A 27946-nucleotide genomic window follows, 5' to 3' on the forward strand; every position below is an offset into this window, starting at 1 on the left:
CTCGCAATGCTTCGGGGGTACTTCCCGTAACTCACGACCACTATCATTGACTACTTCAGCTTGTGTCAATCTTCATATATACGCTTACCATTACTTCGTACGCGCGCCATCGTGAACGCTTAAAAGCCTTTGCCAACTCTTGTAAACACTATAAAATTATTGAAAACTCTCGCAATACTTCTGGGGTACTTTCGGTAACTTCGACCATTATCATTGACTACTTCGGCTTGGTCAATCTTCATTTAAACTTACCATTATTTCGAACGCGCGCCATCGTGAACACTTAAAAGTCTTTGCCAACTCTTGTAAACACTATAAAATTAATGAAAACTCTCGCAATACTTCGGGGGTATTTTCGGTAACTTCGACCATTATCATTGACTACTTCGGCTTGGTCAATCTTCATTTAAACTTACCATTACTTCGAACGCGCGCCATCGTGAACACTTAAAAGTCTTTGCCAACTCTTGTAAACACTATAAAATTAATGAAAACTCTCGCAATACTTCGGGGGTATTTTCGGTAACTTCGACCATTATCATTGACTACTTCGGCTTGGTCAATCTTCATTTAAACTTACCATTACTTCGAACGCGCGCCATCGTGTACACTTAAAAGCCTTTGCCAACTCTTGTAAACACTATAAAATAATCCTGCGGGGGTACTTTCGGTAACTTCGACCACTATCATTGACTACTTCGGCTTGGTCAATCTTCATTTAAACTTACCATTACTTCGAAAGCGCGCTATCGTGAACACTTAAAAGCCTTTGCCAACTTGTGAACTCTATAAAATTAATGAACACTCTCGCAATCCTTCGGGGGTACTTTCGGTAACTCTCGACCGCTATCTTTGACTACTTTGGCTCGCTGATTACTTTCGAACGCGCTCTTAAATACCTTTACGAGCTTCGCGCAAAACCTCCGGTATCATAATTTCCTGTGACTCGTAAATCTAAAAGGCACCTCTAGCTGTCGCCACTCTATAAACCAAATTTATACCGACTTGTTTAATGCTTTATCTTCTTTTTGACACTGTATTTACACGAACTTTCTCACGCTTTTGTTAAATTTCTGTCGCCATTATTAATTATTTCATGCGTTTGTAAGGCATAGAGTGCTTTAGTAACCTTTATTTGCTTTCATAATACGCTTTCGATGGCGCGATTCCGTAAACTTGCAAACGTGTATCATTGTCAACTTCGTTGTCATTTAGGGCCTGTTTACATGAAGGTGGGGGACCCCAGGTAGGTGAGGTAACTCTTTGGCGGGTTACCCCACCCAACATGTAAAAGTGATCAAATTAAAATGAGAGATTGTATGGACAGGCGGGTTACCCCACCTAAGCGGGTTACCTCATCTACCTGGGGTCCCCCACCTCCATGTAAACAAGCCCTTAGTGTTACCCTTTGTGTTACCCGATCTTGTCATTCTCGGTCCTTAACTGTCGTCTTGTTTACTTGGGTTTGTATGAATGTGGTTATCTCAAAATCATTTATGATTTTGTTGCGATTATAGTAGTAAACTGTATTAACAAATAAAACTCTGTGCCCAATACTCGTTTAATCTGGTGTTTGTGATAAAAATAAAATATATATTTTCATTGTTGATGTCATATAAACATTAAAACTCAGTTCAAGAATATTTCTGTTTGAGGGTAGATATTTGTTTTGCGTCTAAAGTGAATGAGATTTGGTTAATGTATACAACGTTATACATTATAAGCTTTATGTAATGTAAAGAAGCTGAAAGGATAAGCAACATAAAGAATGTGGAATAGTGGGTTGTAAGCTATATGTTCTATAAAAATATATTAAGCTGCAACTGTTGAATTAATAAAGGTATTGAATTTTTAAGAAACTGTGTTGATGAACCAGTGGGATATTAAATAAAATTGTTTTAATCTGAAATTAAGCTTGTAAATTATAATTTTACCACAGTAATGAGAACTGGGCGCTATCCATTTTGTGCTCGCAGATGTCTAAGCAAAAAAAGAAAAAGAAACTGGGAGAGAATTGAATGGTTCACTCCATCGAAGCTTATTGTTCTGGTCTGCCTTCGAACCGCAATGGTGTCATTCGCTTTCAATTCAATAGCTCCTCTTCTGTCGTTGATATAGAATTTCGTGTCTGCTACCCTTTCATTACGTTAATGGGAGTTAACCGTTAGCCTTAAAACAGCCAAAAATGGAAATTTTAAGGCTTATAGTCGGTACAGCAAGGAGCCCAAAAGTGTTAACTCCTTTAATTAATTCACATTCTTTCGTGATGACAATAACCAATCAGAAGTCGAGGACAGTTTCCAGCTGGCTTCTGATTGGATTAAATCTGCACGAAAGAATGTGAATAAAGCAAAAGCGGTCACACTTTTGGGCTCCTTGCTGTGAGAGGTAACGGAATAATATTTTCTAGCCACAACTTGTTAATGTACAGAGCTTCAATATTGCGTGTTATGACTTCAGGTGTCTTTTATAGACCAAAGTGATTTCACCCTTGTTTCTATCCTGGAAAGGTCCGAAAGGCCTAAACGGACAAAAATTGAACGTTATGGGTTCCTTCGACAAGCCTTTTTAAACCCTCCTTCTTGCAGTGATTTTCTCCCGCGGAAATGATTTCAAGAGATTTCATTCAAGGGTGTTAAGAGTCATGAACGGCAGCCGACTGCTGCGTGTATTTGACTCATTGTCCTTAGGCTACGACACTCTATGTACACTCAATAAACCGGATAGCTTTTGCGCATGCGCCGACAAGGAAACCATAGCACTTCTGTTCCGGCACATACCAACAGCGCATGATCTTGGCGCCATTTCTGTAACGGAGCGAAGGTGCGTCACGCCGATGTCAAAAGGGAGAGTCACATATCGGATAGGTGTTCATACTATACTCGTGTAAACATAGTTTAAACTACTAATGCCGTTGATATAGCATCATAATCTTCATCGGACATAAACTCCTCTATTTCAGCCTCCATGCTGGATCTGTAACCTTCTCTGTGGTAAGCCGAGAACATGGATGGAGTAAAACACTGATTAATTGTTACATGCTGTGGAAAAGCTCCACACACCGCCTCGGAAAAGCCACGACATGTGTCCCCATGGCAACATTCGCAGCAACAGAACGTCAGTCGATCAGCTTCCTCGGCGGATAACTCAGGTCCAGTCCCCCAGAGACTCCTCTCGAGATCTATGTCGACATCATTCCATGCCTCGCATCGCAGGGTCGGTGTTACACCTTTGTCAGGATGTCTGGGCCTGATATAGATAATTTCACCCTCGCCAACTTTAGTCTTTCCATCGCCATTGGGATTTTTGTCATAATAATGCACTTTAAACCTGCATGTGTGTTTCAAAAACCAGAGAATAATTAGTTTATATATATACTGAGAGCGATTCGGATTGGACTGGCCAAGTGTTACCGTTAAAAGCATCAGTTTTGAAAGTAATTTTTGTGGTCAATTCTTCCCATTAAATTTGTTGGTGAAGTTACTAGTAAGTAAGACTAACTAGCACTTTCATAGCCAGGAATAACCAAGAAGAGACATTTCATTTAGGAAAAGAGTCTCTTTGAGGAGGTTACTTTAATTTAAAAACTGGATTGGATTCTCTTATCAGAAGTACAAATTTTATAAAGTTGTGTAAACTACGAAACTGACCTATAACTTCTAGGCTGTGATCCTAATCTTCTTTCGACGAAGTTATCCCTTATATCCTCTGCAATATCCCGTCCATCCATCCCTGAAAATGAGCAACCCAGTTTTCTTCTAGCCAAATCTAAAGCTGTCATAAGAGAACTTCCATAGTCTTGGTCCAAGATGGTGCGACTTCCGTCCACTGACACGATTTTCTTCAGTCTTAATTTCAACAGTGGAAGAATGCCCAAGTTTTCAATGTGACCTCCGTCACTAAGAGACAGGACCGCTGGGGGACTGGGACCTTCGTTGACAATTTTCATTGCGTTGCGGATGAAGTTGACGTAATAAACGTTGACAGTCAGCCACCTTTGAAAAGAATTGCACGCATATTCGGAGTGAGTAACAAACAAAGTAAAAGTTATATTGTACGTTTGACTGCTGACCACATTGCATTTATCTATTGTGGACTGGTCTCGGTAACATACGTGGAGTTCCTATCACAGGAGCCCATAGTATTAAATTAATTAATTTGAAATAAACGAGCAGTTGCTAAGGAGCCAGCTCTAAGTGTTCAGACTTAAAAATAAAATTGACTCAGTAAACTTAAATCTTCGAACGACGATTTGGTAATTTATCTACCTGAACGCAAATCAATTTATTTAACCCTCTGCAATTTTGCCCATATGCGCTCGCTTTGGCTTTCTTGCATTTTCTACAGATTTGAGCGGTTAAATTTGACGTTTTAGGCCTTGAAAGTGCTGAAAAGTTTGCACGTTCGATCTTTTTCTTCTGAGTCAATTTTCAGGGATGTTACTAACATGACGGGGGGCGAGGAACAAGATGAGGAACTCGACAATGAAAAAATGGAACAAATCAGAGACTTGTAATAATTATAAATGAGGTTACTGATGGGGCTAGGGGTCAAGCTAGGTTTTGTTCCCACCTTTTATTTTCCTGTTTCACGCGCTCGTTCACCATTCCCCGTTTTAGTAATATCCGATTTTAAAAATAGCTACTAAGGAAGTTAAGAAATACGTTACCTAGCAATTCGTTCCAGTCTTCCATGTTTTCTACTTCCGGTTGGTACCAGGGCCACCAGTGTCAACAGCAACAAAATGGAGAAAAATATCAGCAGGCCAATGGTCAAGTAATCACCATCGTCAGTGACAAGATAAATAACGTAAAACACGGCCAAAGGAAGACCACGAATGAACTCTATTATTATTGGAAGGACCTATAAATCATAAAGGAAAAAAAAACAAAATTCAGTTCGCCATTCAGATATCAGGGATCGTGCAAAAATTATCAGGAATGAGAGTCTGAAATGAGCAAAATACAGCTGAGAGTTAACTCGAATCTCCCCGTACAAAGGCTAAACATGTTTAAAAGCTAACGTGAAAAAAAGAAAAAACTAAACTTTATGACTAAACTACACTAACGAATGGATGACAATGGTTTACGACTATGGGCAGAATAAAATTTTATCACATTGTATTGTTTTCTTTTGTGGAATATCCCCTTTTTAAGTTTTTTTGTCCTGGTCTTATGTCTGTGTTAGGAGGAACTAAATGACCTGAATGCAGAAGTGTCTCTTCTTTTCCTGTCTTTGGTCTGACACGAAGGATGAGCCGCACGACAGTCCAAACATCACTTTAAAATCCTTAAACGGTAATTCGTCACAATGCCTCGATCCCGTCTGATGGTTTAGCGCAGCCGCAGATGTGGCAGCGACATCGGATAGGTAGATATCCATAGGAGTCAGCCTCCCACGCAGTTCCTCCTCCCCCTCGGGACGGTCAAGACGCTCTATATTGACTGGACTCATAGTAAGGAGTTCAGAATCTTGTTCTCTGGGGGAGGTAGAGCGTCGCCACTGATTGCTTGTAACGCAACCTATGTACTGCGGTGTCATTTCATCGAGGTCATCCAAGGTCAACACTTTGCTGTGTCTGATTCCTTTCGTTTCGGGCTGGCAGCAGGTAGGACAATAGAGGAAAAAACTTCGCCAGCTGATTCCAGCGCATCCACATGCACCAATTGTCTCTGGATAGAAAAATGCTTTCTGGATCATCCACCTGCATTAAAAAAATAGTAGTCTGCTTAATGACTAGCAAAGACCTTTAATTTTTAACAGCATCTTCAAGCGCTTGGCAGCCTAATGTAGACTATGTAGACACACCTTCCTGCATCATCGAGTGGAGAAAAAGCTAGTTCAAATCCAAAAACAAAGGGACGGAGAGTTTTCACAGCACGAAGGTTACTATGACTAAAGACTACCATTGAACAAAAAGAAATTGACAATTATATAAGCAAAGGTCCACAATGAACGGAAATCATTATGGTGCATGTACACGTGGATTCCATACAAGATTATGCCCCGATTATGCTTTGAAATCTTCCTTGTGTTTCATTCGAGCAATAATAAGAGATGGAGAATATTCTTTCTTGATGATATATAGATTTTGTCAAGTCCAAAACCGGAGCTAACATTCAATAATAAATGTTTTTTGTAACAAAATGAACCTTAAAACCTTGCAAAGAAAATTACAAGCAGTCTATAGAGGGAAAGAAGTGGATTGTGATTACGTGTGAATATGACATTTAAGGCACGTAATAAGGAAGACAAGAAAGCCGCCTCCAAAACATTTTCCTGTTTTGGTTTTAGAAGTTGGCGTTTTCAAAGAGTTATTTAAACGGAGTAGTTGTAATAAACGTCCTAACATTTTAGTCGTGCTAGAAATGTAACAAATCTTTAGGCTTACCTAATATAAATGTGAACAAGCCGTTGTTGAATGGTGATCAACCATGGGGAGATCCAATGCACTATCGTTGCTAAAGCCAGAATAATATTAAACGTGCCTGGTTTGTACTCAAAACCAAAGGCACTCTCGTTATAAACTCTCCAGTAAATTACAAACGAGCTCAGATATATGGCAGTCATGAGCGTAGTAGACGAACGGATGGGAGGAAATGAAATCCAAAGACAGAATAAAGGGATGAATATAAGAAACTTTATCCACGCTGGAAGTCGATGAAAAAATTCTTTTATGAACCACGGGAAGAACACCAACGCAAAAAACGCTGCAGAAAAATGAAAAAGAAGATTGAAGAGAGGTTTTCCTTTTGAGGAAAAGCCTTTGAGAACGAAAGATGCACATGCAATACTAGTGGGCGTCAAAAACAGAGCCAGAAGGTGGTACAAAGCCCCAGATGATTCGCGGTCTTCTTCGCATTGTTGTATGGTTACGTTTGGATTGTGAAGCACAACTTCGCTACATGGAGCACAACAACTTCTTAGAATATGTCCATATAGATAGTCTATAACATAGGCCAGCGGATATGAAAATGACATCCACAACATGGCTGGTACAAGAATTGTCACAAATAGTAAAACCAAGGTTATAGCTAAACACTCTAAAACTCCCTTGAAAGGATGGTACCAGTGGCATATAAAACCAGCATTCTGTCTCATGTGGTTAAAGAATTCTTGATGCCAGGTTTTGTCGTCCTTCTTGCCATTCCTGCACTTCCAGTCCAGATAGGCCGTACCTGTGTAACCGCCCCCAGACACACAACTGAGGTAGTCAATCTTCACATTCTTCTGCAGTAATCTTCGTAAGACTCCGGAACAAAAGGCAGCTGACCTTATCCCACCACCAGAAAATGCTAAACCAGTTTTGTTCATGGCTGCAAAATGTTTAAAAAGTGAGTTAACTACAGTCAAATCTCTCATAAGCGACCACCCTTAGTGCACGGAATAGTGGTCGTTAAGGAGGGGTGGTCGCTTATGGGAAAACGTAGCAAAAAAAGCTCAAACTTGGATGATTAACGTAATTAGATAAAGATAGTTACCTTATAAGCTAAAATTAAATAAATAGTTAACGTTTTCTCTTCCTGAAAGTAATTTGTTCTTTTTTTTTTCCTAGCATCAAGTACAGTACAGTTTGAAATTTTTCACCTGTTATAATCTTAAATCACCTAAATTCAACTTTAACGGGGAAAACCTGGGAATTATGTGAAACATGAGGTGCATACACGTATACTTAAACTCTAGTCAGTCAGACTGCACAGTATTTACATTTTACAATCAATCGATCGCATTCGAAAGCTTGTCCACGAAGTCTCGAATGCTCGATTTGTTTTTGTGTGTAGACGTTGCTGAGGAAGTAATAACGACTCGAAGTAATCGGATGAAATTCAGGCTATTGAGCCTCAAGTCAACAAGAATATCACACATTTCGTGACTGCAAAGGACAACTCTTTCGACTCCGATACAGGGCTTGAAATAACGGCCGGTCAACGGACAATGTCCTGCCAAAAATGGGATCGATGGATGGCCAGACATTTTGTAAACAGGATTTGAAAAGTATAACATTTTAGTACAAAGGTCTTGAACATTTTAGGTGCAATTTAACGTATTACGAAGGGGAGAATTTTTCTGATTCTTCTCTCCATCACATAGTTAATTTCTGAATCCGAGAATTTTGGGTTTCCTTTTTTGAACGAAAAGAAACCTAACCTGGGCAGTGAAATGTGAAAAATTAAACTTCTGAAAGTCTTAGGGAATTTATTACATAAGCTTCGAAAATTGAACATGAATCATCTAGAAATTCCTAGTTGTCCAATCAAGCAATAGAAAAGTGTAGGCAATATTTGCTTCTCCAAACAGATATTTTACAGGAACAGTTGTTGGGTACTGCCACTGATTATTTTAACTAAAGAGCTAAAATTCCTGAAATGCAGACAGAAACACTCTAAAAGAGGGATAACAACTTCATCATGAGGCTTAGAAAAGATTAGAAATCAAGAACCTCGACAGAAAAATTACCTTTTACGTCTCGCGGTCTTCTAAAAGCCAAAGGGCCCTAAAAGCAGCAGTGGCAAATCGCTGGAAATCTACAGCCTGAGCACAATTTTTGGCAAGTGTGTGGCTTGTCATAAATGTTGACTCCACGCAGATTATTTTTTAAGTTCAAAATTGTTAAGTGTGCAAAAATTATTTTTGTATAGCCCGGGCGCTCATTGGATCAACGAACTTGCGCGTGGGTAACAGGAGATCATGCACGGGATTAGCCTCACGAAAGGGCATTTCTGAGGGGCAACTGGTACATGAAAGAGCATGCGCAGATGCAATGACAAAGAACCAAGAAAGCGATCTTTGTATCCACAAATTTTGATTTATTTTGCGGTTTTATCGTGTGTTCCACTTTTTCTTCATTAAGCTATGTTAATTAAGCTATTATTTTTGTCGAAGTATGACCTAATGGATACTTGTCCGGCCAAAATCGGGTTGTGTCCGAGCAAAAATAGGTTTGACCGGACAACTTAACCGGCGCTAACCGGGAGATTATTTCTCCCTTTATTTTTTGAAGTACACTGTTATTCGCAATGTATTATTCAGCGCTCTAGTGTCTTGCGAGCAATGATTTTATTACAATCATACGTGATCGTGGGTAGCAGAGAATGTTCGAGTTTGGATTTGAGTTCGAGTTCGAGTTCGAATTGGACTTCGAGGTGGACTTTGAGTTGAAGTTCGAGTTTAACTTCGCAGAGCTGCATTTCGAGTTGAACTTCGTTTCGAGTCATTTTTAGCGATGAAGATATCTTTTTGGTGATCACACTGAAGCAATAAAATCACCTAACAACTGAGTGATAAGTTTTCAACTGAGGTAAACGTTGTTGTGATCGAGTAACATTCAGTTTGATTTTAGAGAGTTTTAAGTGAGTAAGTAGACCTTTTGCCCGTTATTACCGAGAGGAAATCGATTCTCATTTGCGCCCAGAATCCAGCCTGAGTATATGGAATATATAGATAGAGGGGGCAATCTCAAGGACAAAATCTTTTCGGAGCCGACAAAGACTGAAAGCAATGCCCCTTGATCCAGGCAAATGAGGTTCACTTGTGTAAAGAATCCGATCCGCATTGAAACAGAACTGATTAAAAGAGCGCATAGACTCTGGATTCTCTTCACACGTCTAACTGTTTGGTCAATATCAGCAGTGCAATAGAGTTAGGCAATACCAAAGCTAAATTGTAGTCAATCATCGACCGTTCACAGCGCAACTTGTGTTGTTCTTGGAGTTGCGGGAATCATTGTAAGTTACAATAGGCATTGTTATTGTTGTGGTTTGGGTCTAATGTTCAGTTTCTTTTCAATCTTTTGTTCTTTTAATTTGGTGATTACAACATCGCAAGACCAAGAAACTTCTCGTCTTGTTGAAGGTATGCAAAATGCCATGTATGACACTAGTTGAAACAGAGCGAAACAATGCCACACTGGAAGTACGTGTCACCAAAGACAACATTATCTTGGAGATGAGGATCAAATTGTGAAGTTTGAGCAAGTGCCATTATAAATTTGACTTATATATAAACCGCATGTTCAAATATTAAAATTAGATGAATTATGTATGATTTCAGATAGACTTAAGCCTGTTAACTTTATCAGTTATCCTGAAAGTCGTATTAATTTAAAAAATCTTTACGCCGAAAAGTAAAATCGCGAAATTTGTTCATTTGTAAAAGAGGCAAATCATGCCCAGTGAGAAAACTAAAAATGCAAAAGATAGGTTACTGGGTTGCGCTTCATAAACCAACGACCTCGTCGCAATCGCCGTCTCCTTTTTATTTTATTTTTTTTTCCGCTACAAGGAAACTGAGGTCCATAGAGGCCGTAATCTTAACGAACTTCACGGGTCTTGCAGCAAGCGTAAGACATTAACCCAAATTATTTTAAGACAGATAAAGGTAGTTTTGTCAAAATATATGCCTTTATTGGCTTAAATAACAATATTTACTGTATAGGTGCGTTAACAGAGAACGTACGTCTCTCTTTTAGATACGATTCATTCATTACTATTAAAATAAATAGACAGCCTAACCTGTTGACATCAATGACTGTTTACCTCTCCGTATATCACATATGTATAAATAAAATTTGGCGTCAAATTCATATTTTGTTGAAAAAATTGTATTGTACATTAAGCCTGTCTGTGAATTCGTCTCCGATTTTATAGTCGAACAATAAATAATTAACTTAAAAACATGCAACTAACTGCCTCGTACTGAAATGAGTAGAATCTTAAATAGTCTTAAATTTTAATTGCAATCAGCTGTGCCTCGAGTTTACGTCAAACTTGGTTTTACCTTCCGGTTAAAAATTCTAGGTAATGACACTATTATTATAGACAGGAGCAACAGCTACTGTTATAAGTGAAGTGTGTCTAGAAGATTATTAATAGTTTGTGTTTTATATGAGTCCCAGTTTGCTTGATCCTGCATTTTTTGCTCTAGCGTATCCTGGCTTGGGTATGGTGGAATCTGCAGTGAAAAAGAAATTGTAAGTCTTCGAAAATATGCACGGTTTAAATGGGGTATAAGACTTGAGTCTGCTAAATCGCGCCATGGTGAGTATCCTTCATTCATGATCACTGGTCAAAGGGCTTTACTGCTATATATATCATAGTAAAAGTTGATTATTTCATCAATGATATTTTATGTACCCTCGCTTTATGCTACTGTCAAAAATGTCAAAATCGCGAGAGATCAGATAACACTCTAGCGATCAAAAAGGCGATTTTGTTTTACAGCTAGACAAACGAAAGTTTTGATTTCATTTAAACGAATCCATGTTAGGTATTTCTTCTGGTTTAAAACATGATTCTTTCATTGAGGTACTTTTGCGGTTCTTCCAGCTCCTTATCGATGTCTTAATGTATTTTGTTTTCTGTCCACTCTATTTTATCTGTAAGTCCATCGTACTTTTCATTCTGAAGTTGCATCAATAAACCCTGTATTATTAATATTATGTTTTTATGATAATACAATGGGAAAACACGCCTCTAAATACTGACCAGATTTCTTAGTTTTCGCAGAGTAGTCTCGTTTGCATGCTGAAGAAACCAACTTTTCTTTATGAGCACACACTCAGCCCCGTTGCTAACCTGGAATTGTATAATCATAAGTTAGTCTTTTTTTTACAAAAATCCTCCTGGTTTTTGTAGATTCTATAAACTCTTAAGAACTCATTCCAAGATGAACTCCTAATACAATACCTGGATTAAAGGTGTAAAAAGCTTCCGTACTACATGAACTGACAAACTTACTTACAGCAAGGGAAAAAAGTTGAAACAGGGATTTTGAGACCGGTCATTTCGCCCCCAAGTCATTTCGCTCCGGTAACTTCGCCCCCTATTTTCGAGTCATTTAGCGCGCTCCAAATATTCTTTGTTCTATAAGCTATAAGCCAAAAGAAGCGCGCTTAAAGGGTAATATTCCTTGTTCTAAAATAAGGGGCTAAGTAACCGGGGCGAAATGACTTGGGGGCAAACTGACCGTAAAGTGTCGGAATCTCCCGCGCACCAACCGACTGTGCTAATCCTTAAATACTCCTTTCAGAAGCATGCATGCTTCTCAACACACACACTTTGGTTTCATTTATCAGTACTTAATAACAATGTAATAGGCACATACCAGGTGACATTTAACTGCAGGATTATCAAACAGTATCATTGAGAGTCCCTAGAAAAAGAAAAAAGGATAATTTCTGTAGTAAATGGAAAATGTTGGACGATCAAATTTATGTACTTAAATTTCCGAGAATTGTAAGGGCGTCAGTCAAACTAGTCCGAAGCATGTTGTTGGATTTTTTTCTTCTCACGATAAAAAAAGTCCTACTTTTATAACAGCGGTGGCATGAATGGTCATTTTTTGGATTTTATCAGCAAGATTATGGAAATCAAAATAGAGATTTCACCTTGTACTACCACATATATACTAAAAAGTACCTCGGGCTATATAGCTTAACAAAGTCCATTATGTGCAGGATAGTGAACAGTATTAATGGGATAGGATAGCCGTTTTATGCATCTAAATACTTCATTTAGAACCAGCTAGTACAGCATAATAAATATCAACACAAGAAAGTGCCACTTAGTACTAGCTTACATTTGAATGCTCACTTTTCAGGATCAGGTATCCGCTGACTCAAAAAAGCGCCACCAGTGCAAAGTGATGCACGTTGGCTTTCATTTAAACGGGTCACACCACAGGTCGGAGTAATCCACAGACTCAAACTTTACAGTTTAAAAACCCCTACCACAGGAAAGTACTGCTCAGGGCTTTCAATTAAACGAGTCACACTTCAAGATAAATTGATCCACAGACTCAAAAGTTAGAACCACTAGTACAGCGTGACAAACAGTACCAAAGGAAAGTACCGCTCAGTAGATGGTCACGTTTGACGATTCCATCCACAGCGGACTCAAGGCATATACGTAGTAGAATGAACAACCCCACATAAAAAGTATTGAGCTTTCCACTACCGATACAGTGAAAAAGAATATACACATAAAAGAGGTCATAAGTGACGACGTACAAATTGATCTTTTGGTTTCAGCAACTCAATCTGTACCACTACTTGTTCCCCTTTCTGATCCAAATCTGGTGTTTCAATCTAAAATCAATACAACAATAATAATATTAGTATAGTAACATATATAACAATATGACATAATTTTATAACTGAATTTTACCTTAGGTTTATTACAAATTTTGGGTGTAACAACTATTAAAAAAAAATTGTTGCAACTATTCTTGTTCATAAAATAACAGTAATTATAGCGTCAGTCTTTTCTGTCCCAAGAGTCTCAGCCCAGGCACATAACAGGAAAACGGGAATTTAAAATTGGTGTTATTCAGTACCTGTCCCAAATATATGGATTAGCCATTGATACACGAAACTTTACTTAGCCCAGCAGCTTTAAAAGACGCTTGAAAAAAAGGAGACACGCGGTTTTAACGATCTGTATGTACTGGTTAATGCACGAACTTAATTTGTATTAGTGCACTTAACCACAGACTTCTATGTTCTTCTACATTCTGTCTTTAGCACATTGTTTTCCTCAAGCAATGTATTAGGTTGTTGCAAAGAAACGATTCTTACAAATTGTATGTATGGTAAGAATATTCTGACTACGTTAATAGAGGTTACTTACTTAGTAATACTAAACTTACCAAAGGCGTTTTATTTCGATTTTTGTCCACACTACTGATTCGTCTGTGCAGTCTTTCAATTTTTTCTCTATGTTCTTCGCTTTCTTTAGCTACAGCTTAAAAAAAACAAAACAAATGATAAACTGACATTTTCAAACCTGACACCCTTGTTGGCATCAATACCATTTGCTTTAGCAATTCGAATAAGTGCCGGGCTCCTGTGTATGTTAAGAAAATTACTAACCACGTTACGTTAAAGAACAAGTCAGAGGGCTTTACCTTCCCTAGGAATGATACTCATCCGTGCAACCCAACTAACGTTTTTCGCTACTTTCTGTGGAGTAAATGAAAAATACAGTAAATGACAAAACACACAATGGCTCCATTTACAAAAGACTAGTTTTAATGAGTAAAGTGGTATGTGCGCGAGAAGGAGGGGAAAGGGGGATTATGGCGCACGAAAACGCGCGCGAAACATGATGCTCGACTTGAACGGCTGACAGCTGGGCAAAACTTAAAACCTTTGTCGTGCAAAAACGCGATAGATGCTAATTTTAGCGTTTCTGTGTCTCTTTAATTTCGAGGGCAGGAGGGCTTACCACGCAGGATGCATCACAGCCAAAAACAACATGTTCTCAATAATTATTTTCTTCGAGAAAACTTTCCTCTATACCCAAGTTTCAAATATAAGCATTTACCTTAAATTTTTCCGGTTCACCAACTAAAGCTGGTAGAGACAAGTCTCTGTTTTTGTGTGACGATAGTGAAGGTTCGGTTTTTGGTCGTTTGATTTCTGGAGACCAAGCAGTGGGCCGAACGCGATCACCAGCAGCTGTAAAGATACAAGTACATAAAACAACCATTAGGCATGTAAATTCTGAACAAGTTCAACTAAAAGCCATAATAGACAGAAGGTTTTACTTTATAATTTGTTTTTATAAAAACTAAAGCTGATGTCAAAATTACCACTTGCATAAGCAAAAACGAATCAAAATATTGAAAAAAAGGAAAATAAAGTATGGACCGGTTACTCGGTTGTACCTAGCAAGCTTGTCTCGTATTTAAATTGCAATGAAAACTTTTGAAATTCCGAGCTAAAATCAGAATTGGTGGACTCGAAAACCGATCCTGGGTCGCACATGACCGTTGCCAAACATAAGAGTTCATTGGGCGACTGTCTTGTTGCCAGACAAGTAGCTTTATGATACGTTACCTGTGTACAGCGCTCTCCTCCTATCTGTTTCATCGACGGGAATCACGGGAAGGATTGCCTTTGACTTCCCCTGATCAACCGCTGACCGATTTAACTTTGCAGTTTTCTTTGATAAATGAGTTAGAACGCGGCAGGACCCCTGAAGATGAAAACATTTCATGGATTTATTTCAAGCGAGAACACGTCAGAAAAGACAGTCAAGCAATAAATAACATTACTTTCAGAATGTTTTATGATTTGTATACATGCATAGTTAGAAAATGTCGATACAGTTATCGGTATGGAAAACAGAGTAAATAGCTTAAAGCACATGAAAGAAAGTAGAGAAGAATCAAGTCAACCCAGATCCTTACCTACCCGTCCCTGTGGAACAACGACGTTGTGGTTAATGAGATCTATATCCATTTCAGCATCATAAACCTCTTTAGCTTGTATGTTTTGTTTTCCCAATGGAGGTCCCAGGGGAACTTGACTCGTTGTCTTTTCATAAATTATGCGTAGATATGCATGTTAATAAGACGAAATTTGAAAGAAACAGTTCCCTAGAGTATTATCACATGACCTGTATTCGGAAAACAAAACATACAAGCTAAAGAGGTTTGTTGGGGGAGACAAGTCATTTTATGATATCCGTAACTGTAAGTACGTACCGTTTTAACAACGTAAATCCATTTAGTCTTGCTCTCCTTAACTATAACCACACCCCTCCTACAGAGCAAAGAAAAATACCAATCATTTAAAATTTCCATGAACCAATATCACATAGTGAAGAAAAAAGAGAAGACTCAGGTAGAGAGCTTCAATCTGTAATGAACACTTTTTGTGACATTTGTTGTTAGTCTATCGAATATTGATATCAGAATCATCTCGAAAACACGATCTCTGAAAGTTTCAATATTGTATAAAGTAAAAAATCTGAGACATTTACGAACTACCCCTTTTTGCATCCTTAATTTCTCCTTCTAAAATCATTTTGTTTGAGAAGTAATATGAAGCATTTTACACAGTGTTTCATCACCAGATGAAACACCTCGAAGTTTGTCAACTCTATTTTCGTCCCTCTTCTCAGCGTTTCATCTTGTGATGAAACACTGCGTCTCTTCCATGTTTTTTTTTTTTTGCCTTAAGCGTTGACTGATCGGCATTTTTGGAGGCAACTAGAGTCAGTGGTTTTAATACGGAGTCGGCGACTCATGAGGCATTGCCAAGCGCGATTTTCTACCTCTTTATGAAACATATATTAAGTAGCTATACAAGTAACGTACAGGATAAATAAACGCACCTGAAGTAATGAAATATGCAGACATCGTGTTTGGTGGTTAGATCATCCACTGGAAGATCTCTTAAAAACGGTACACTTCTGTTGAAATAAGTTAGGATACACAATTCTATTAGCTAATGATGACTGAAGTCAAAATGTAGTTCGACCTAGGCCAGTGATTTTCATGGCAGGTGAATTTTAAAAAATAAAATTGGTATTTAAATTAAGATATGATCTATTTATTTAAGCAATTGCAAATTAACCCGAAAAAATTTTGGGGACTTCAACGGAATTCGAACCCATGGCCTCTGAGTTAGCGCTGCAGTGCTCTACCTGTTAAGCTGTTAAGACCCATACATTTGGAACAGGCCAATTTGTTGAGTTCATCTTAACCCGTGAAAGGTATGAAACATAGAATGAAGATAATATGAAATGCGGAAATACAAATTTAAAAGTCCCGAAATTTTTTGTTCGAGTTGAATTGCAATTACCGCTGCGAAGATCATATCTTCATTTAAATTTGTATTTCCGCAAATCATATCATCTTCATTCTAAGTAAAATTCTTACTTTAAAAATCTAATGTGTTCTGGTTCTCTTCCGTCCTCATAACTCATAAAGATATCTCGAAAATCCTGCAAGAGAGGATACCAACTGTTAGATAAATGAAGCCGTTCGTTATGGAGGGGAAACAGATGCGTTAGATACTACCATACAACGAACCTCTCTGCAAACTGCCAAAAGTGAGACTTCATCTTTGCATAGAACTGTCGCACTGCGAGTCTTATGATGAAGCAAGGCCAGTTCCTGTAAGATGGAAAAATACTAAGAAAAAAAACTAAGACGATACTGAATATGAAGCCAGCGCAATACTGAAAATGCTATTCGCACAATATTGAAACTGTTGCATGCGATTAACTGGACGTTTTCTGAAGAGACAAAATACTGACTTACCCCAAAACTGCTTCCTTTACCCAACACAGCAACAGTGGTGTTTCTTTGCTCTCTTGTAACAGGATCATTAACCAGCAAAGTAACGACCGCTGTCATAAGACAAAAAACCTGCTTTTAGTACAAAGCAACAAAAAATCACGCAATCAATCGTCAAATCGATCGATAAATCAGTCAATTGATCATTCAATCATTAAATTCGTGGAACTTCTGGCAATATGCGTGTTTGTCCTCACCTGTACCGGAAAGGATGAAATAAAAGTTCTCTGCTTTGTGACCTTGCCTGATGATGACTCTCTTTGCCTCAAACCTGAAATGTAAATTGAATTGATTCAGAGTAACATGGCCGAGCTGGTAGGGTACAGATCCGCTAGCCGGCTGAACATTTGGCTGACCTTAAAAGGTTTTGAAGTCTGAGGTGTTACTGGCCATTACCTAACTACGCCTCTAGAATGAACACTGTGTAAGGAGAGTGATGAGATACAATTTGATGTTCCTGGCGCACTTGGAGAGTAAGGCCTGCTGCACAAGGGTCATAGCATTTCCCTTTGCCGGGAGACCACCATTGAGGCCCATGTTCAAATCCCGGCGTCTCAAAAAAGTTTTTCCGGGTTCTCCTGTTTTTCCCTCTCCTCAAAACCAACATTTCAAAATTCCAATTCGGCCAGGAATGGTTGACAAAGAACAACTGTGTGGATGTGCAACCTTTTTTTTGTTTAGCAAGGGTTGATTAGTAATTCACTCACCTTTCGTACCAGCCAGCAGATACGAGACGACGCTGCATTTTCAGCGGATACTCCCCAAAAGCGGCGACACTGGTCTTAAGCGCCACCAAGGCCTAGAAATAAGAAGAGTTCAAAGCAGAATTTCAGATCGCCTTTCTCGTAAAGTGTGGATAAATTATTTGCGTTACCCCTATGCCTGCCCCTACGGAAGTTGCAACCTTGACCTGGTCGTTTTCAAAGCAGCTTAGATCATGACGGAACCAGGGCCCGGTCCCTGAAAGGCCGAGTAGCGCTAATCCATGATTAAAATTTTGTTCCGTTTTTTGTATTTTACCTTCCTGATTGCTTAGAGTAACATTTTGTGTTATCATTAGTGTATCTCGGAGTAAAGGCTCAGCGTTATTTTGTAAGCTCAAGTTGAATGTTTTTAGGCAAGAAAACCTTGCTCAAAATTTGGCTTAATCCTGGGTTAAACTTAACTGTCTTTTGAGGAACCGGGCCCTGTGGGATAAGTTTGAGTTTGCCCTCTCCATGATAAACTACATATGACCAAAATCATATTTGCGTTGGCCTGCGAGGGAAGCCCTCCCTTCTCGCTCCTCGCAGCTACTGGAACGTCACAAACGGCTAGGAGACGGAGGGGAGAAGGCTGTATTCGCAGCCATGCAATCGGACGGTTAATTCATTTAAGTGACTTCTATGGGGTCTAACAAGTACCGTTTGAAGTTGTTCCTCAGTCCTTGACCCAGGACTTAAGGACAAAATATGAATAGCTTCTTGACTGAGATGTACCTGTTAAATAGTAGAAGACAAAGATTAATTGTTCACCTTCAAAGAGAGCTATTAAACCCTTTCACTGAAAAGGTGGCCAAAGTCAAAATTAACAAAAAAAAAATCCAAATTTCATTTTGTACAGTTTTTTTTTCTGTAAAAGAAATATCACCATGTGAAAGTTTTCATTTGCCAGGAATAGTCACACCACAGGAGTTTGTCCACAGAATCAGAAGTTAGAACTCTACATACTAAATAAATAGTGCAATGTGAAAGTACTGCTGAAGAAGTTTCATTTGAATGGTCTAACCACAAGATTTCATCCAAAGACTCAAAAGGTAGAGCTACAAACTAAATGCATTATAGATAGTACAATGAATGGTAACACCATAGGATTTTGTCCACAGACTCAAAAGATAGAAGCACCTTATAGAGACTCCGTGATTTACTATAGCAGTGAACGAAAGGGTTCATTCAATGATCTTAGGAGTGGTTCTAATTGTCTCTTGAGTGAAAACAGCTCAGTCAAATCTACTCACATATGCCTGTAAGTGTAACTACTCAGCATGCGCAGTAATAAAGGAAAACCACGTGACGGTATAGACTCACCTCTCGTACAGCTTTAAAGTTACTTGGATCAAACACTACTCCGTCACAGTCCACCCCGGTTACAGCTTCCTCGTCCAGCTCAGCAAACACATTTGTGGCATTCTGGGAACGGTATTTCCTAAAGCAGTCGACGTCATGTAAGCAACAGGAAATTTAAGCAACAACGACGACGACCACGACGACGACAACGAGAACGACAAAAAAGCAACAGGTTTAGATTAGCAAAACAACAACTCTGCACATGCATCACACTTCATTTTTGTTTTCCTGAATTTCGCTACAGTCTTTTATGGAATTCAACTCAAGAAAAATTCACCAGCAACATTTGACAAATTAAGCGACATGGAATAAGAGTTATGAATTTTGAAACAGCGTAAATTAACTTTTAACTAGAGAGGTTTTCAACACCGTCCTTGTCGTCATTACCTAACCATGTTAACTGAGCTTCCTGTGGTCACCTAATGTGCTCTTAGGTCTTAGTGATTTTTGGTAGAAACCTCTTCTTTCACTGAAGTTTGAAAACACTTGCCATTGTATTTCAAATAGCTAAAGGGATTATTTGAGTAATTTTCCTGATTAATCTATTATTTCCATAGTTGGCGCCCCATCCGTTCTAATGCCCTACTGAAACACATGAAAATAGGCAATCACTCTCTCGAAAACCGAATGTAAAGAGGTTTTTTTTTCACGGAACACTTGTCGTGTGCCACTGACCTGTCCATAGAAGTCTTCACCTTTAGAAGGAAACTCAACAACTGAACAATCTTTCGAAATCTCTCAATTGGCTGTGAAAAAAAGACATTATAATAAGCGCTTCGAAAATGTTAAAAGAAAAAAATGAAGATAAATTGCTATAGATAAATGTATTAAATATGCAACTAAATGCTTGTTATAAATTGATAAGAAAGACAGCAAAATAAAAAACTTGCTTTGTATACGTTTAAAATTTAATCAAAGTGATGTTACATTAATTCTTTTAACAGAACTCAGAACTACAGTTCCGTTATTTGACTCCTTTTTGACGCAATTTATTTTATCTCAATAATAATTTGTAGCCACAAAATTTTAACAGCTAAGGTTCAATTCACTTTGCCGAAAAGCATTAGCCTTTTTTTTTTAATTATATCGATTGTCACTAGCCTCCTCGCGTGGGCCAAGTTGACCGGTCATCAAATTTGTTTGCGAATTTAAATTGTGACCAGTTTTGAAATAACAAGTCTTCAAAGTTGTTGCGGAACTAATCAAAAGTACCCCCAGGATATTTCACAATGACACGCAATCCTGACTTCATAATGATGGACCGTATAACGAACGAGAACTGCAGAGTCACGAAACCCACCTCTATATTTGGACGAGTTTCGTCCTTAATTTCATTTTCAGCTGAAATTTCAATCTCGATTAAATCCCTTTCAGGTTCATCGGCCTCTTCCGTCTTTAGAGATGGTTGAGGACTTGTTGGACGAACCTTGACTCGCCTCCTACCAGCGTTTTTAACTTTATTCAATGTTTCGCCATCAGTGTCACTTGTACCCAGGAAATGTGCTCGTTTCCGAATGTTGTTAACTGAGAGATAATCTCCCAAGTAATTCGCAGGCATAGAAGCGCGTCTTTTAAACGATTTTCTTCCTTTCGTAAAAGCTTGGTTGGAGGAGTTTCTTTGCTCTAGTTTAGGCTTGTTTACCATTGTTGAGTTTCTTTCGTTGTTCATAGCAACAAAGTTTATTCCTCTAAGCTCTGAGTCCGAATTAGATATTGTTTTACCAACTTTCAAAGGGTTTGGTTCATCAGTCTGAGGAATACTAGTAAGCTGATTCAGCGAAGAGGACAGATGTCGAGAAAACCTCTCAGCTTCTTTTTCTCTCGATTCTCTGTCTATATTTATACTGCTGACATTTATAGGGAGTTCCACTGGATCCATTGCTTTGTCCCTATTACTATTCTTCTGGGAACTTGGTGGATCCTTTTCGGACAGGCTGCGAGTGAAAGATATTCGTGGGAATGTTCCTTCTTTCCAGAACTCATTGATAAGCTTCTTGTCTTTTTTGTCGTCAAACACGTTGGCCATTATCGGTTCTAAGAGGGCGCCAATGTCAAATTGCTCTCTTTCTTGCAAGTTGTCCTAGCTTGCACGTTGGACGTTCTGATACTGCTCCGCAATCTTCGTGAACCCAGAGAAACCAGATATTTCTCCACTCAATTATACCGGAGTTAAAATCATGAACAACCATCAAATACTTTGAAGCGATGTGTTAATCGCAGCGTAATTCCGAGAAAAGTGAAAACAGTTATATGCTAAGCTTATGCGTTACAGTGTAACTGAGGGCCAAGAGGTCTTGAACTGACTTTCAAAAAGTTGATCAGTGTCACCGAAACAGTCATTAGTCCTCATCGAAAAGAGAGAAAGTAACGCTTAATTAATCTCGTTTAAAAGTTTCTTAGCCTAAGTAGCGGAATGCCAGCTAATTTAAATTCGAAGGAAAACAAGGCTTAAGAGGTTGAGTCACCATGAGTCACATGTAAACATAATCAGCTCTGTAGGACTCTCTCGCATCAAAGCACATTGTCAAGAAGAATTTTAAAACAAAAGATCGGAACTTTTAGAATAAACACGGAGCCGACTAATTTCACCGCAATTGTCGCCCTGTCTATGGCTGAATGCTAAATATAACTTGAGATATTGACAGTTTTCTTTTCAGCGACGTACTAAATGGCAATTGCATTATAAAGTCGACAATGCGTATTTGCCCATTAAGCGGTCTCGGATATGACGTCCAAGTAAAAAAAAAAAAAGTGTAATGAACGTTTTTTTTTACATCGTATCTCTGTTTATAATTAGTTAAATTTGTTTAAGCGATCAAGCAATACCCAGATTAGAGGCGGGTTAATACGGTAAGATATATGAGGTTATTGAGAACTTCTTGTGGATCACTTATCTGTATTAAAAAGTCACATATAACAATAAACTGGTAACCACATAGCGTGATATCATTGCGTGATATTATATCCTCCTGGCAAAGTAAATTATGTTAATCACTTATATGCTATTATAAATACTTACTGAGCTTGATCCTCCTCAATCTCTCTGCCTAACTTATAAATTCACCGATATTAAACTACTTATTTTAAACTAAAAGCCCCGAAAGATGACTCGCAGAGAGGTACAGAGGCTCCCACTCTCAGTTTCCGGTTTTGCATCACACTTTTGATAATTACTGGTACTAAAATGGCATGATTAAAATGAAGAGCCAAACACCACTTCAATTTAATACGGTATGTTGATCATCTATTTAAACTGATTAAATTCATATTCGACCAAAAAGAAAAACAGCTGCTCCGGAAGGCTTAAAAACTCTTTGAGAGATTGTATTCTATCAGTCAACATAAATACTAAAATAAATAAAGTTGATTTGTGCTTATGAAATGGTCACAACCAGCTGCCTGAGTGTTACTATGTGGGCTTCTTCAGATTATTAAAGCTAGTGGCGGCTGACGGCCAGGAACGTTTTGACAAATGACGACCATTAAGACGTCTATTAAGACCTTCGTAGGGGCACACGAAGGTATGACGTCATAGGCTCCGCCAACCATAATTTCACTATTCAATAATTTCATTATTTTCATTAATTTCAATTCTTATACTCCAGACCCCGGTTGTTCAAAAGTTGGATAGCGCTATCCACCGGATAAATTGCTGCAGCCTACAAGACTTTAAGTACAAGAGTAATTTTTTAGGGGGCGTTGAGAAAACTATAGTACCGACCTGTATCGATCTGGCCCCCGGTTGTTCAAACGTTGAGTTGGATAGCACCGCTTAAATCCCTTTTCAGTGGATATCGCAATTTACGGTCCTAATAGTTATCCGCCGGATAGTGAGTTATCCGGTGGATAGCGTTATCCACCGGATAAATCCCTATACAAGCGATATCGAAATTGCTTGTCCTAATACTTATCCGTCAGTTTGTGATTTATCCGGTGGATAGCCGGCTATCCAACGTTTGAACAACCGGGGCCAATGTATCGAGGAGATAAATTTGAATTTTCTTTTGGGTTCATTTCACTACGCTAATCGACATCCAAACAACAACGACTTAGGGACGGACCATTAGAAAACTTAACGGGGGGGGGGGGGGGGGGGCGAAGTACAAAAAAAATATTCGCGCAAGGGAAAATTAAATGAAAAAAATTCATGCACGCCAATTAATCCTAAAAAATAATCATGCTATGGCCTAAAAAAAATTCATACAACGAATTTAATAGCAAAAAAAATTCCTGCAGCTCGAAAATTCCCCTCCCCACCCCATAACTTTTCTAATGGTCCGTCCCTTAGAAATCTTTCATTTACACTCCCTGCGTAATCCCACCGCAAGCGCCCCTCGAAGTACGAATTTCGCCCAGATGATAGTCTGTTTTAGCCAGTAACCCGGTGCGGGCAACTCTCATACTTAGTCGCAACGACGTTTTTACCGGTCAGTTTATTTTTACGTATTTGTAGCATCTTTTTGGAGTACTTTCTCCCGCGAAAACTGGAAGCACATATGTGTGTGCATCCATAGTACGATAATGACCAAAAGAAAAAGTAAATACTATCAAACCATGAGAAAGACGTATTTGAAAGTCAAAATTCGCAGAGAAAATCTCTCTAAAAACAAACTGGTCTGTAAAAAGGGCCTTAAGATTGTGGATTGCGGCGCGGGTTTGGGCGGGGGGAAGGGGGGGTGGTTACTAACCTCTACTATAATGACCGGTTTCCGAGTAGAGAAGGACATCCTACGATAAGAACCGAAGATCGACAACTTGCGAGTGATGATGGACCTGGCGAATCCTTCTTCTTTTTTCTTCTTTTCCTGCTGAGCAGCTTCTTCCTGTTCTCTCCTCTCCTGTAACTCCTTCTCCTCTTGAACACGAGCCATTTTGTTGATTTGCCGGCTTAATTTTCGCGACTTCTCGCTTGTTGCGTCCATCAGTTTGCTGGCAACCCCAGAGAACGATGCTTGGCGCTGCAAGCGACGAGATTTTTTGTGAAACATCGGGTTTGTCTGTTGAAACAAAAGTCGGCGAAATTGAATAAGCCAAGAGAGAATGAGCTTTAGATCATTCTTATTCTCTCTTGAATAAGCTTAATAAAGTAAAGATTGTCAGTTGCAGAAATGCGCGGTTTTGAGGAGCGAGGAGAGAAGGCCGTGTTTTCAGGCTAATAATGAAGCGAAAAAGATCTTCGTTGGTGTCGATTCTGAAACAAGGACTGATGGGCACCGCAGCTGAAACAGTACAAGATTGACCTTAAGATCCGATGACGGCTACGGCGACGGCAACGAGAACGTCAAACAAGCAATTACAAGCAATAGGTTTACATTAGCAAAATAAAAAGTTTGAACCTGCATCACGCTTTTTTCACATTCCTTTGCCGTCACTGCACGACTACGACGTGAAAACACCTATTTTCACGTTTCATGAAGGAAGTAAACAAGCGACAACGAAATTTTCTTTCTCTTTCTGAACTTTAATATGGTTCTTGGGAATCATCTCCCCAAGAGAATTCCCCGTATTTGACAGAGTAAGTGAGTTGGAAGAATCGCGTCGACTGAAAAAAACGCCAATGAATTAATTTTTTAAGCTAATGTCTTCGTCGCCGTTTACGTTGTCGGATCGCAAGGCCCCATTAGAGAACATTAGATAAGTACGAGTACGAGATTTAACTTAAAGTCTTTGCGCGTGTTCTCAAAAAAAGACACCCTGGAAAACTTCATTTTGCTACTTTTCACAAAAAAAGATCGTACGGTTATTTATACTGAACGAAGTTAAGCCCTCTCCCAATAGCAGAATGATAAAACTTCTTACAATTGATAATTTGTTCCCGCGCCACTTCGACATTCTCGCTAAAACTCGTAGTAGAATGACGACTGCTATCACGTTTTCCTGCCAAAATGACGCTGGTTCACACGTGATTAATACTCAGTGTTGAGAAAATCTCGCACTCGAAGTCGTCCTTGTCTCAGAATCTAAAGCTCTCTATTAAGGGAGCTTTAGCAACGACGCCACGACGACGGCAACGAGAACGTCATAAAAGCAATAGGTTTAGTTTATTGAGAAAAAAAAAACAACTTGGCACATGCATCTCGCTTTTTTTGTACATTTCTTCGCCGTCACTGCGCACGACTACGACGTGAAAATGCCTAATTTCAAGTTTTATGGAGGACGTAAACAAGTGACCACGAATTTTTGTTTCTCTTTCTTAACTTGAGTACAAACTCGAAGACATTCGCCTACATTTGTCATTTTCAACAATTTGGAATAAACGCGAAAAAATCTGAAAAAACGTGAATTCATTTCAGTAGTGACGTTTTGGCTGCCGTTGCCATCGTCGATGCTAAAATTTGAGTACTACAGACAACCATTAATTGGTCACAGTTAAAAGAAACCGTCTGTTTTGAGGCAAATCAAACTATATGTTTAATTAGTGTTGGGAGTGCCAGCGGCCTTTCAAAGTTAGCTGTAAATTAATTGCATTTTTCTCTCTTAATGAACAGTTCCAGCACAAATTTTGAATATAACGAAACTGAGCGCCAGTTATTGGTTTTGTGTAACGCTTTTGCTCTTTGAACTACTGTTCATAATGCAAAATGGTCAATGATTGCAGACAGTTTAGGACTGCAGTTGTTCGTGACTGATCAATTAGGAAATATCGCTGGACCGAATCCATTTAAGAATTCCACATAAAATTGAGTACATACGACATCTTGTGGAATCAGTTTAATGATGAATGAAAAACAACAGAAATGTACGAGAACTCTGTGGGCATGTATGTTTTAATACTATCAACTGTTCACCAAATTGATGCTCCCAAAATTAACTTTTTTACGCAAAGCCATAAAAAACAATAGGGCGCAAGCTTTATTTGCGGTAACTGAAGACTCTGAAGGTTTTCTTCTCGAGATTTCACTGTAGAAATCACTGACAAGTTGCGCAAGTTTGGCGAAATTCATGATGTAGGCCTATGTATTTGAATGTGTTACCGAGTGAGTGCCAACTTTCTGTAGCAAGACTGTAATATCTATAAACAATATAACGGAAAGTAGTCTCACTGAACAGTCCGCGTGCGCTAAAATACAGCAATATCCAGTTTTAACTCTGGCTAGGGCAGCTCAGCTCCGCAGGTGTTGCTTATCGATGCTACGAAGGTGACGAATACAAAACGCGCGAGCAGACTTGACATTGGCCTTCGGCGGAACACACAAGGAAGTTATAGCGCAATTTAAACAAGAAACTAAGCTTTCAGTCACTAAGGACAAACCTGAGTACTTTTGCGTGCTCTATTTGGTGACTTCGTATAATTTCTGTGTCTTTTTACCCCGACAATCATGATTTATTTTGCCGAATCCAAGGACGACGGGCGAAACAGTCAAAGCTATCAGACAGCTGGGTGCAAAGGAATCCTTTGTTGCTTAAAGTCAATTTTAGTCAGTCAAATGACCTATTGTAGACAAAAGTCATTCAATGCTTTTTAACAATGGAGACATAGAAAGCTCATTTAATCCTATGCCTTTGTACCATGATTTTATTAATCGACGTGTCGATTCAACTTGTCATTGGCAATTTTTACTGACACTGTCGGTTGTCTAAATTAGAGAGCCAAGAAAAGAAAAAAGAGACCGCAAAAATTCAAAAAATATTCTTTTTTGGTTAATTAATGCTTGCGCATAAATTAGAATAGGGGTTTTTGTGTCACTTATTGTATGTTTTCGTCTTGTTTTTTGCATTAGAGCTAAGCCACCTAAACTGCTAAATCGATTTAAACACATGCGCCAAAGCCATATAATGAAATTTTTCCATAAATGACAGTAGGCCTTCAAATCAAGGTGGAAGGGTAGGGTAGGTGGAGGGGGGGGGGGGGAATTGGGCGCACTAGGTCCCCTTTCCTCCTTTCTCCCTCGCGTCCTTCTCATATTTTTTTGGTCGAAGCCGGGGTACTCCCGATAACGGCCTATACGTGGAGGCTCCGCCCGAAAGGGATACCTTTCAGTCAAGCTTCAGGTACATGAAATTGATGAAAGGCTGCACGTGGGGATTTCGTAGTTGAAGTATATGAAAGGGTAGGGAAATCTGTTATTGCGATCTGTGAAAGGACCTAAAAGGGCTGACAGACCCATTTTATGGCTGTGAAAAAGTCAAGGAAACATATTGGTTTAGTGATTTATGCACATTTAAAAGCAGTTGAAAGGGACAGCGTTCTAAACTTTTTTATGTGAAAGGGTTACCTTTTGTCAATAGAAGGTAAAAAAAAGGCTACCTTTTCTACCAAAATGGTATAAAAGAGGATAAGGGGGTTGGACCACACGGCGGAGATTCCAATCCCTGTATAAAACTCTCATGGCACCTGGATATAGGCTCGGTTTTCGCCATCTCGAGTTCGGCGTTTGTCCAGACTAGCGCGTGGTAATCGAGCCTTACCTGCGCACAATTCGCCCCAGAAGTGGATTCAGGATTTTGATTTGGATGACGGGGTTAAGGTTTTTATTAATCTACAGTATTCAAATGGGTAAATTGGTGTTTGAGTATTGATATAGGCAATTCTTTCCTCGAAGCGTGGAGATCAAAATGAGCGAAATTTAAGAAATACGCGTACCTGCACATTGGTGGCAATAAGGTTCCATCTTGTACTTCGCCTTCTTACTGCCAGTCTGGGAGTCTTTCGCTTTGAGTTGTGTAGCATTGCTGGAACGGAATGATGGCGTGCACGGTCATTTTGTTCCGTGACAGTGGGTAAGGATAAAATTCCTTTGGCAGCTGCAAGAAAA

General features: G+C 39.0%; 2 protein-coding genes across 4 annotated transcripts; both read right to left on the minus strand.

Annotated features, from left to right (window-relative positions):
* Positions 1-1060: 1060 nt before the first annotated feature.
* LOC140948407 (uncharacterized) lies at positions 1061-8594 on the minus strand. The gene is made up of 6 exons (XM_073397643.1): positions 8458-8594; positions 6392-7316; positions 5203-5704; positions 4670-4863; positions 3651-3995; positions 1061-3330 (listed from the first exon to the last, which is right to left on the minus strand). The coding sequence occupies exons 2-6, from the start codon at positions 7312-7314 to the stop codon at positions 2898-2900; spliced, it is 2397 nt and encodes a 798-aa protein (XP_073253744.1). The 5' UTR covers positions 7315-7316; positions 8458-8594; the 3' UTR covers positions 1061-2897.
* A 1537-nt stretch (positions 8595-10131) lies between these two features.
* Positions 10132-27844, minus strand: LOC140948505 (uncharacterized). Of its 3 annotated transcripts, none has more exons than XM_073397749.1 (20): positions 27775-27844; positions 23879-24187; positions 19866-19936; positions 19152-19269; positions 18489-18563; positions 17793-17884; positions 17283-17356; positions 17050-17138; positions 16819-16902; positions 16666-16730; positions 16119-16196; positions 15487-15544; positions 14837-14975; positions 14322-14455; positions 13903-13957; positions 13645-13733; positions 13007-13084; positions 12103-12150; positions 11484-11573; positions 10132-10950 (listed from the first exon to the last, which is right to left on the minus strand). In XM_073397749.1, the coding sequence occupies exons 2-20, from the start codon at positions 24176-24178 to the stop codon at positions 10837-10839; spliced, it is 1851 nt and encodes a 616-aa protein (XP_073253850.1). In that variant the 5' UTR covers positions 24179-24187; positions 27775-27844; the 3' UTR covers positions 10132-10836. The 3 variants fall into 3 exon arrangements, with proteins under 3 accessions (XP_073253850.1, XP_073253849.1, XP_073253848.1); XM_073397748.1 differs by lacking the exon at positions 27775-27844 and adding an exon at positions 26443-26565; XM_073397747.1 differs by lacking the exons at positions 23879-24187; positions 27775-27844 and adding an exon at positions 20491-21796.
* Between the last annotated feature and the right edge of the window lie 102 nt (positions 27845-27946).

Source organism: Porites lutea, chromosome 9 (assembly GCF_958299795.1).
Source record: "Porites lutea chromosome 9, jaPorLute2.1, whole genome shotgun sequence".
NCBI lineage: Eukaryota > Metazoa > Cnidaria > Anthozoa > Scleractinia > Poritidae > Porites > Porites lutea.